Below are 12097 nucleotides of genomic sequence, written 5' to 3' on the forward strand. Positions count from 1 at the left end.
ATAACTTTTGTGCTTTTCATTTTGCTTTATATGCATTTGCGACAGAGTGTGTGTGTGTGTGTGTGTGTGAGCGTGCGTGTGAGCGTGCGTGTGATGCAGCATCGTTCCCCACAGGCCAGATGAGGTGGCCTTTGTGGCATCTTGAGTCAGAAACTATAAAACTTTAAACACATTTCAGCTACATTTCAAGGACACAGCCACTGAAGCGCCACAGCTTGGTAAAGACCTCGGGCTCTGACGCTTTGCTTCACCGCTGCGGTTGCATCACTGCATTCAGCCCGACACTGACAGGCCGCTGTGACCACATAAAACCTGGCACTCTGTCGTTTAACTTTCCTTTCTATTGTGGTAAATAGGCGTCCTAACATGCATAGATGATTCGAAGCAGAAAAATATAAGATGAATGAAACAGTGAACATTTTTCACCCAATCCTATAAACCTGAGCTTTTTCCAACCTGATTGTCTTCTCACAAAAGTTTTATTATAAATGACATGTGCAATATCGCTGAACTTTTCTTGCCACTCGGGGGGGGGGGGGCAGAGCTCCATTTATCAGCTGTTTTACTAAACAAGCTTTTGGGAATCAACAACATAAAATTAAGACAATAAAAATAAAACAAGTAATAGAAATATTTTATGTCGGACTCAGAAATACTGTATGCTCAGAGCTCTGTGTGTGTGTGTGTGTGTGTGTGTGTGTGTCTGAATTCATCACATGAAGGGGAGGGAACTCTTTTTACTTTTAACATTACAGGGACCTTTGACTGGGTACGGACGGATCACTTTTAATGATTTGACATTGATTTTCTTACTAAACTCTGTCTGAACATTGTTCTCTGATTAAAAAATGTTGACAGACTCATTGGAGTCGCTTTCAATTATTACCGAACGTCGCAGGACAGAGCTTCACGAGCAGCAGCAGCAGCGAAGCTGATTCCCAGACTTTTTCTTTCCGCCTGTCAGCAGTTAGCGTAGCTCAGAAATATTAATTGAGGTGCGTCTGTGGGATATATAAGATGTGCAAGAACCACGGCAAAAAAATAATCTGTACATCAACAACCATCACAGTTTTCACTCTGCCAGGTGGTGGAGAAGAGCTGCAACATTACGTCTTCATTTAACGCTGCAGTGATTTTCGCCAATAACACAATATAGCACAACTGTTGCATGAAAGCAGTGTCGAAGCTGGAGTCATGGTCTTCTCGCTGAAGCTCTGCAGCACCGAACATGCATCTACGTCACGTCAGCTTCTCTAATAGCAACAGTAACCTCACAAGTGTGGCCCGCTCTATTTTCACAATGACTACAAACTTCCCTGCTGCCTTTTTTTTTTTTACCAGAGCAGGAAAGAGAGTAATTTAGGCTGAAATGGAGGTTTGTTCGAGTGAGAGAGGCATCTACGTGTCATGCCTGCAGCATTAATTGGAGTGGTTGATAGTGAGTTAGAGGAGCCAGAAGGTGGTGGCCGGAGCGGTCGGTTTTTGGGTTAGAGGAGCTGGAGGGTGGAGGAGCGTCCCGGCGTCGCTGTCCGACTTTTCCTTAGATGGCTCTTTTCTGACCGATGCTGTCTGTTACTCCTCTTCCTCGACGTGCAGCCTCTCTTCTTCAGAATTTTGATTTGACATTTTTGCATTTTGAATAAAATCCCACGCCTACTGCAGGTTAGCTAGCTTGTCATGATCTGTCGCTGACCGCCCATCGAATACATCAAATCCAGCTCTGCCGCCTGCACCAACCTCACCCTGCACTCCTGCGAACTTTCATCACTACTACAAGTGTCTCTGTCCAATAGTTTATGAAACAATAATAAATGATATGAAGATTTTATTTTATTTGCAGCTAACTTGGTAAAAAGAATGTGTTATTAAGAGTTAAGATAAGATGCTAGAATGTGAGCAGCTGTGTCTCAGGAGGCGGAGCAGGGTTGATCACTCATCACAGGGTTGGTGGTTCAATCCCCTGCTCCACCTGGACACATGTTGAAGTGACCTTGGGCAAGACACTGAGCCCTGAATGGCTCCCAGTGGCCAGACCAGCAGCTTATAGGACATCTCACCGCCGTGTGTGTGTGTGTGTGTGTGTGAAGCTGCTGATTATGTGTTTAGGTCCAAAAAAATGTTTGTGCTTTTAGTGGAATTTTCCATTTTTTAGTGGAAAATCCAGTTTCTTTATGTAACTTATTTTCTTTTTTTTTTTTTCATGAAACATAAAACCAAAAATAATGAACCCCGCATGATAAACCCTGGGTTGAGCGTTTAACCTTCTCTGCAGACAGAGCTGCATAACATCAGCATGCATCAAACTTTTAACCCATACATAATGTGAGTGTGTGAGTGCATCCCTTCTCCCGGCAGATCAGAGGGTAATTGGAAGAAATATCTAGTGTGGGGGATTTGCAACTTTTCTCCGAGATTTTTCCTTGCGGGACGGATGGAATTTTCATTTTTACCGGCCATTAGCGGAAACCTTGATGGACAGAGACCAAATAATCCCTGACCTCACACAGATTTTGTGTAATTACCACAAACGCCTTTTTACTTATTACTGTGTCAAACTCCTTTTTCTCCAGCAAACAGAGAATCCTCCCACATTTACACTTAACTTCTGAAGTCAGGGCTGAAGTTACCTCACATAGATTAGCAGGGGCTCTGAGAGGAAGTCACTGTTTATTTTAGCCAAATTCAATCTCCAATTCAATCATTTCGACTGCAGCTCCATATTTTAAAGACCTGTCTGTTGATCAGCTGCACTGAATTAAAGTTCTTGTCTCCACAGGTTTTAATCATATCGACATAATTAAAATAAAGGGTTTGTGTCTTAATAAAATCTCTGTTGCGTGTCACAATGATTTTATGCAACAATAATGCCAACTTGCAGAGCTCCAGTACATGGTGTGAAGGAAAATCAAATGAAAAAACATCATCAGGTCATTTAACTTCTCCCTTTACGACTTTTACACTAGTCCATATAAACTTCTCCGTAGCAACACATTCGTTTCCAAATCCTCAACAGGATCTAACTCCTCGTTTCTTCTCCTTCCCCCTCTTCCTCTCCCTCTCTCCAGATCCCTCAGATCAGCTACGCGTCCACCGCTCCGGAGCTGAGCGACGACCGGCGGTACGACTTCTTCTCTCGGGTCGTCCCTCCGGACAGTTTCCAGGCTCAGGCGATGGTGGACATCGTCAAGGCCATGGGCTGGAACTACGTCTCCACCGTGGCCTCGGAGGGCAGCTACGGGGAGAAGGGGGTGGACGCCTTCATGCAGCTCTCCAGAGAAGCAGGTAAGAGAGTGGTGCATCACGGTCCGAAGATAAGCAGCAGATGGTTTATGTGGTGACGATCGATCGGTGGATGAGTGTGTTTTGCATCGTGTTAACCGGCACAGGTTTATGTCCTGGTGACATTTCACCGTAAACCCCTTCTTCCAAAATAATGTAATACAATTAATTACATCCGCACAGAGACCATGAATTTTTTTAGACATGCTGACAACATGTGTAACCAATCCAGACCTTGACCTGATTCAAACCCTGAAAACATGGTTGCAAGTATCTGCCTCATAAAAACTGGATCAGGAATCAGCGAGTACGTGAGTCTGTGCACGATCCGATGCCACATAATGTATTGATAAACTTTATAGTTTTATGCCCAGAAATCAATTCTTCTTCATTGCCCTAAAACAGTAGCCTGCACGGGGGAGTTGCACTGCGCAGCTACGGGTTTAGAGCGGAAAAAAAAGAGAATTGATTTCTGGTGAATGGCGTAACGTTAGCCTTTGGCTGTGGTCACTAATGGGCGGAGTACAGTCAAGGTCCATAAGTGCATCCGGACCCAGATCTATAAATGATAGAGAATCATTACAATTTTTGACTAAATGTTTCTGTTTTAACTGGCACAGCTATTCTTGCCTTTATGGCACTGGTCACGTGATGCTACTCAGCCAGTCACTGTGACTCGTGTCAGTGAGTGACACACACACACACACACACACACACACACACACACACACACACACTGAGACAAGACAACATTTTGCAGAAGAAGCCTACAACAGCAGATTTAAATTATTTTTCAATATGTTGTCCAGTATGAAAAGACCCAAAATGAACAGTGTAGGCGGAGTACTTGATTACTACAAGCAAATTATTTATAGCATTATTATAGCATATAGCATTAGTGTGAGAATGGTTCTGTCCCAAGCTCTTTGATCTGTATAAGCAGTTGATCACTGTAAAAGTAAAAATAAAAAGAGAGATAGAGAGAGAGAATCAATGGCATTCATGTGTTCATGTTTTACAAAAGGTTTAACCTGAGCCATGCCACAAAACAATGACAGCAATCACATCACATGCCTACAGGGTCAGTAGCATTCAGCTGCTCAAATATATATTTATATAACGCGTTGGTATGAGGTCGATAGTCAGCATTGGCTGATAAAGACGTTGGTATGAGATCGATAGTCAGGAAAAAATGGGATCGGAACATCTCGAGTTGGAAGTTAAACATATGGTACTAGAGGTGGCGTCTGTTCTTAGCTCACTTTTCAACACAGTCAGCAGCAGCTGTTGCAGCTACGGCTGCTAAGCTGCTTTAAAACCTTTAATGCCTGATCGCTTCAGTTGCCATCAAAACTCAAACTCCTTTTTAACTCTGAGCACACAGACCTGAAACAATAATTTTCTGATTTGATGCGAATGACAAGTTCCAGAGGACGTCAAACTTGCCCGAGAATCATCATGTTTGTAAGATTTTTTCTTCACCATCAAGATAATCCAGTGATAATTGTCTGTACAATTACGGCTACAGTGCGAACAGGAAGTGCTGATAGCGCATTTGGCATAGTTTTCTCAGCATCTATTTTTGTAGGGTGCGATCAGTGTCAGATTATGAAAACCGCTCTATTAACATGAGTTTTAATTCTGACCTCAAATGATTGTGCCAGTCTTAACGCTTCCAGGACTCGGACGCACGCCCCGCCACTTTTCCTCCGTTTCTCAGTGCGAAAGTAAAAGAATCCGTCTGCCTACCTGCGAAACATGAAACAGATCTGATATAAACTGGTGACTCACAGAAGCTAAAAAGGAATTAATTAGAGTATACAGTGATGTTGATTGCTCTCCGAATAATCTCAGTGACATTTAGAACAATCTGATGACTCTTCACAACCCACCAGTCGGGATGTGTCCTGACATTTATGTGCTGGAGTTTTTTTTTTAGAGGATTATTAAAGGACACGGCGCTGCCAGGGAGCGCAGAGGACGCCCAGAAATCTCTTAACTGTGCTAACAACAAACAGTCGCCCCGATATTTCCACAAAAGCACAGCACATCACTGATCTGTGGTGGTTTTTGAACAGTGATTTGATTATAAAAGAATTGCACAGCGGTCCTTCTCAGTGTTACCCCGAGCAGTGTTCAGCCTCTTTATCTTTACAACAGGTTCTCTTTGAATGCACATTCAGGAAAAATCTTGGAGCCTTAATCCCCAACTGCGTTCTCATTTTTAATGGTAATGAGCAGATAAAACCAGTGGCCGGACTCTCATGTAAGAAGTGATTGTGAAGCCACACAAAGACACAAAAATACTGTAGCTGCTTGGAGTTTAATGTGAATATAACCAAAAAAAGTGTTTGCAGGATCAGGCCCAGACCTGAATCACTTTGTGGCGTCAGTTTGATAACAAAAATTCATTCATTCAATCCATATTGTCGATCCACTTTTGTGCACACCAAGTAAAATTGAATTTAAAAATGTCTGTAATATTTCATCAGAAAAACAAGGCAAGTTAATGGAGTATAGTCATCAGCACTTGCAGATAAGTACGGATGGTCGGCTAATGACCAGCAGCAGTTTCAGCTCCAGGCTTTCTCGGGCGTTTCACAAAGCTGCAGAAAAACGGCTTTGTTTATGTATTTATTGCATTTGGTGAATATTTAATATGCACTTAATGAACTGCCAAACAAAACTGAAGAGTTAATTCTTGATTTAATGTATAATTCTGGCAGATGGCTCCATCACCCTGTGTGTGTTTTTCCACAGTCATAGTCGCGGAGAGCCGTTCAAATCATTATCTCTGCTGTTACTGGATTGCTTCAATTTGTCAGCGAGCTGATTGGAACCTAATTAAGACACCCGTCATCAAAATGTGCTTTTAAAGTCATTGGATTTTTTTTTTCTGAACAAAGTGCTGATATAACAGGGTTCATTCCCTGCAGCAGCTGTGAGCAGCTCCGTGATTCATGAGTCCTCTGGACCAAAAACCCTTCTCTCAGAACGAGGACCTGCTTTGTGAATCACTCCCAGAGTCTTAAAGTCATGACTGATCTGACCCTCATCTTTTAGGAGTTCCTCTCCCATGTCATCCAGTTAGGCCTTACTTTTAGCCTCAGGATGTTTCGTGAAAACGGCCCCTTGATTGTTCAGTAAGTGCGAATACCGGGATGGACGGTGCGCTACAGCTGAATGCATAAAAAAAACGCAGCCTTACCACGGTAAATTAACCAAGTCTTGGTGTGAAGGGACAGTAGATTGAACATCCAGCTGTTTGTCCTGCATCCCTTCAGGCAGTGTGACATGTGGTGTGGTTACAAGCTCTGCGCTGTGCGGCATCCAGTGGTGCAGGCCACCACGAGGCAGTGAGGAATTTCAGATTCTGAAACGAATGATAAATCCAGGAGGACTGTGTCTTTTAACAGAGTCTGGTCATTGTGCAGATTTGGTAATTGCTCCTAAATCCTCTCAATTCTGATGCTATCAACCCAAGAATACGACTACGCCTTCTTAGCCCACTGTTCGGCTGATAAATATTTGATAAAAGAGCTCTGTTTCTGTGTGTGTGTTTGAGAAGCGTGCAGGTCTTTCTAGGTTATCTGCAGATTTAGGAGTAATCCACCATGTATTGATTGCGGGAGGTTCCTTCTATCAGTTGACAGACACACATCCACAACTCTTGCGCGCACATGCACGAACACAGAGCCGGTAATATAATTAGACAGTGTTCGTTTCCGGCGGGGCGTTGAAGATAGGAGCCTACACACACACACACACACACACACACACACGCAGGCGGTAATGCAGTGAGGACACCTCCAGAGTGATTAATCAGGTGGTTGGAGACTGATTAGCAGGAAGTTTTTCTCAGGCTTCTCCCACAACTTCTGCCTCAGTCGTTCTCCAGCGTCTGATAAGCCAAGCGGCTCCTCGCTACAGCCGAGGCTGCAACACGACTGCGGTTACAACGCATGCTGTCTCACGCTGCGCTCGCTGTGCCGACAAACAGGAACTTCACATGTAAGCTGCCAAATATTTGCGTTTGGAGTCTGGGGTTTTCCTCTCCGGGATGATGCGGCTCTCGACTCTTCTCATTCATTACAAGAGCTTCAGCGTGTTGTGGCAGGAAAGCAAACGAGAAGACGTGAAGAGATTGTCAAAGACTGACGCCCACGTCTACTGCTGCCACATATAGATGAAGTAAACAAGCCTCCAGCAGCGTGCTGGGGCCTTAATTGTAAATCTGTGTACAACACTGTGATACGAGACAGATTAAATTTCTAAAGCATTTCTTTTGCTAAGAATTCAGTCCAGCAGATCATGTCGCCTGTCAGAAAGACTGTAGTTATCAAATATCCTTAAAATAAAGATTATTTTCTAAGAAATATATAAATCCGCAATCCTCTGCTCCATGAAATCTATTTTACTTTCATGTAACCCTGTTAAATCCCCATGTTTGTTCGCCAGCAAAAAGACCAGGCAGTGAGTGAGTGGTCTTCTTACAAGGGGTCAAAGGTGAGCCGACACCCTGCTGACCTCTGTTAGCTGCTCAGTCTGTATCATATGACCGTAATCCATGTTTATGTTCTGCCCACCAGTTTGCGTGGTTCTAACTTTTTAGTTGAACTCTTAAAGACATCAGTTTGGCAGACAGCTGTAAATACTTCTATACCCATCATCCTTGTGGAGAAGAAGCCGTGTGTGTGTGTGTGTGTGTGTGTGTGTGTGTGTGTGAGAGACGTGGATCAGAGAAGCAGCAGATTTTTTTTAATGTTTTTTTTTTTTTTCAAATTGTAGTAGTCGAGAACAAAGCACGTAGTCATGGTTACTTAATTCAAATCCAAAACCGACCCAGAGACCAAAAGTGACGCAACTGAAGCTGCAGATTGTAAAATTTTGAATGTTTTGAGCTTTCACCAACTGTTACAGCGGCACGTGTGACAAGCTCTTTGATGAGATTTTTCTCGCTGAAATGCACCCTGGGAGTCGTAGTCCTCTCCTTCGGCGTTAATGGCCACAGGCTTCTTGTAGCTATTTTCTAACACAGTTGTTCATCCTTTGGCAGTTGGAGCTCTTCTCAGGCTGAGAGGACATGAATCATCCAGACAGTTGATGGAAAAGTGAACAGGACTTTTATTTCTAAATAGACCTTGCTCTCATTGGGTTATTTGAAAACTGAGCTGTTAAGAACTTCATATTCATTTGCATTGGTGCTGATTATTGTATTTAATTATGAAATATGAAGAAACTCTGCATGTGTTTTCTCTCCATCATTAAAATATACATGTTCTTCAATTGGATTCTGCTTAATAAGATGCAGAGGAACAGACACATCTGACTGAAAACATCTTTACCAAAATATGACCATTCATTGATCAAAATGCATGTATATGTATAAACAGAGACACTGCGTGTGTATAAACAGAGACAAGATAAATTCAGTGTCGGGAAAAGAGGATCCATATTCTCAAAAATTGCTTTTTTATTTATGAGGGAATGTATTCCAAGTCCAATGTGTTGGAATAGATAACATGTATAACAGTATATGAGACATCAGAAGAGGCTCGCTCTGCTTCTAGTGGCAAATTTCATACTGTTTATATTTGTCAAGAAAAAAAAGTCAGTGAAGCATTTGGGAATGTCTTTAAATTTCTGCTTTAACTGTCTTCATCCAAGTCACAAATACAGACAAACACAGTGTCCCTGAGCTAATATCACGCAAACAGTTGTAGTCTTTTGTGTCTTTATTGAACACAGTCATTAGACATTCACAGTGTTGGTGGAAAAGTAAGTGAACCCTTGGAATTAATAATTGCTCGAACCTCCATTAGCATAAAAAATTCTTCCTTTAAAGAGCTGCTTCAGCTCGGACATATCCTCAGGATGTCCCGTGTGAGTGACTCTTCGGGTCATTCCACAGCATCTCTACTGGGTGAAGCTGTGCGCTCTGACTAGGCCACTCCAGAGGTGTGTGTGTGTGTGGGGGGGTTCCTTAGTTTATATCATTCTGTAGTAGATTTACTTTGATGTCTAGGGTCATTGTCCTGCTGCCTCACCCAGCTTCTCCTGACAGGTGGACAGACACCCTGACGTTATCCTGTAAGAGGATGTGGAGCTGTCCAGGCCCAGAGGCAGCAAAGCCTCAAATCATAATGCTCCCTCCACCCTGCTTCACCTTTGGGTTAATGTTTTCATGTTGGTATGCAGTGGCCTTTTTACCCCATAGACAGAGCAAATCAACCTTAGTTTCATCAGTCCATAAAACTTTGTTTTTTCCCCAGTAGTGTTGTGGAGAGTCAAGCTGCTCTTTGGCAAACTTCAGGTGCAGTTATGCAGCAGCTTCCAACATCATGCTCCATGCAACATGATCAGTGTGTGACTCATGAACAGAGATGTGAACCAGCTCATATGATCGCTTTAAGCCTTTAGCTGTTACTCTGAGCTTCTGTCACATTGCTGATCATTCTGCTTTGTGTCTTTGGAGCCATCTCAGCTGGACGCCCACTTCTAGAACTTCTAGTGGACTGATGAAGGTCTAAACTCTTTGAGATGACTCTGTAACCCTTTCATTACTGTAACTTAGATGAAGATTTGATCGTATTTAAGAAACATTTATACAATAATGAAGAACTATATAAAAGGATTCTTGCCTCTCTACGCTGTCAAGCCTAAGTGCTAGAAGTAAAGACAGGTTGACACGGAGATGTCATTTTACAGAATCATTTTCTCAGTGTCAGTCAGTTGTGTTGTGTGAAGCTCAGCAGATTCCACACATTTCGATGTTTTCACAGCTCTGCTTTGACAGTTGATAAAATACTGAACACAGAGTCGATACTTGGCCACGCCAGGTTAAAAGTCTATGTTGAGTTTTCCTGTGGTTGTAAGTAAGTATTCCATATTCTCGTCCACGGCTTTATTTAAAAATGAATGAGTACATAAAGAAGCCTACTTCAGCAGAGGAACAAATTTTAACTGGATCTCACATCCCAAACATCCACCTCAGTCAGGCCAAGATGAGGGAAACAAATTGTCAGTCAGACTTTTACTTTAATGCGCAAAATAATTACAAAAACTAACTTTCAGGGCCGGGTCAGTTCAGGGGTTTGGACGTGAAATTAAACCTTATCTGCACATCTGAGGGAGAAAATCTGAAGTCTCAGAGGTACTTTCTAATCAGGAGTTATTATTTTGCTGCTTCCTGAATGCAGACACACTCCAGAAGACCCTCAGGAACCTGCCCTTATTATCTCTGAATCAGCAGGATTGTAAAGAAAAATGCTGTGAGATATTTGCTTTCCATTTCTTCAGAGGTTGAGAATGCTGACTGTGTAACTGGGCTCCTTAATACCATCTGAACTCAGTATTGGCAGCGTATAGCAGGAGGGAATAATGTCTCCGAGCTATTTGCCATGTGGAGCATTTGAGTGAAGAGTGTTAGTAAAAATCACACTAGTCACGAAAAACTACCTGCAGCAACTGTTTGCTTTGAAAAAATTAAGGTATTTTCATAGCTGGGTTTCTTACATGATCAATGCTGACACTCGGATAAATGTCAAACTGGTTCATGAAATCACACGTCTCACTGGAGGCTGCGATATCACAAATCTGAATATTAGTTGACTGCACCTCATGTAACGTTAGTAATTACAAAGTCGACTTCAAACAAGCAGAAAATAACTAAGATGCTATGCAATCTCTGCACTTTGTTTAAAAAACATTTAACTTCTCACAATTTCATAGTTTATTTATTTATTTTTAGTGAATAATTTTGTTATTTATTAGCCCCCATTAGTTTCCACGTAGTGAAACTGTCCCATTAAAAGTAGGTGAATCAGCTGTGATCAGCTCCTGTTCACAGTGTAGCCATGGATGTACAAATAACACCACTGGATTACTGTGATACTGAAGAAAACTTAAGAACGAAATGAAGTTTCTGAATGAAGTCCTGCAGCCTCCTCTTGTCTCATATTTCGGGTAAGAGGTTTATTCACACTGAACAACAGAGATGATGATATCCTGAGAGTGTAAGTGTAAGTCGCATGCGTTTCGTATCTCTGTGTTGAGATTTGGCTGGGTTATAACTCAGGAGTGTCATTTTAGGACACAAATTGAAGCATCTGTGTCACAGCTACTGTTGCAGCTCCAAAGGTCGCTAGTCCTCATTTGTTTGCTGGATGACATGTTGTACTGGCACTTGTATGGCTTATTCTAGCGGGTAACCTAAAAGAAAACAGCTGTCTGTGAATGTCTCTCAGTAATCATACTTCTTGGGTTTGATTACACCCCTGTCACTGATGTTAACGCCCTCTGTATTAGAGCCTCTGAAGCAGAACACAAACAACTCAGACATTATTTGAATGTTTACAGTGAGCGGAGGGGCTGCTTTAAAAGTCTCTTTAGAGCCTGTCAAGTGATAAAGTGATACCCCACCCAGTACTAAGTACTAAACACCAGCCTCTTGTTGGCTTTAAAGTTAACTGTTCAGTGTTGGTACCTCCATCTTACACAAGAAAAACAAGTCTTTGACTATTAGGTGGTGCCTATTTAAAAAAAAAACACAAAGAAAGAACAAAACAAAATGCAATATCAGAAATAGTAAACAAGAGAAATAACTTTCATTGTCATGACATTCTTAATAATTATTAACATTACATGCTAGAACAATTGATTTTAAATAAGAAAAAAGAAAGAATTCTGAATAATCCAATAGAATTTATTATTTATTAATATAATTATCAAAGGTATTCAAATTAATTAAAACAAAGGAACCACAAAAAAATATTAAATCATTTTTAAAGACAGCAAGATATCTTATCATGTATATCAC

The 12097-nt window shown here is 41.8% G+C and overlaps 1 protein-coding gene across 1 annotated transcript in view; it reads left to right on the forward strand.

Annotated features, from left to right (window-relative positions):
- Nucleotides 1-12097, forward strand: part of LOC111219395 (metabotropic glutamate receptor 7-like) — a 264938-nt gene that overhangs the window by 85977 nt on the left and 166864 nt on the right. The window contains exon 2 of the mRNA XM_022742056.1: nt 3066-3282. Within this exon, the coding sequence (XP_022597777.1) occupies nt 3066-3282 (217 nt within the window). The remainder of the gene's footprint in view (nt 1-3065; nt 3283-12097) is intronic.

This window comes from Seriola dumerili, unplaced genomic scaffold (assembly GCF_002260705.1).
Source record: "Seriola dumerili isolate Sdu_G_001 unplaced genomic scaffold, Sdu_1.0 BDQW01000066.1, whole genome shotgun sequence".
Classification (NCBI taxonomy): Eukaryota; Metazoa; Chordata; class Actinopteri; order Carangiformes; family Carangidae; genus Seriola; species Seriola dumerili.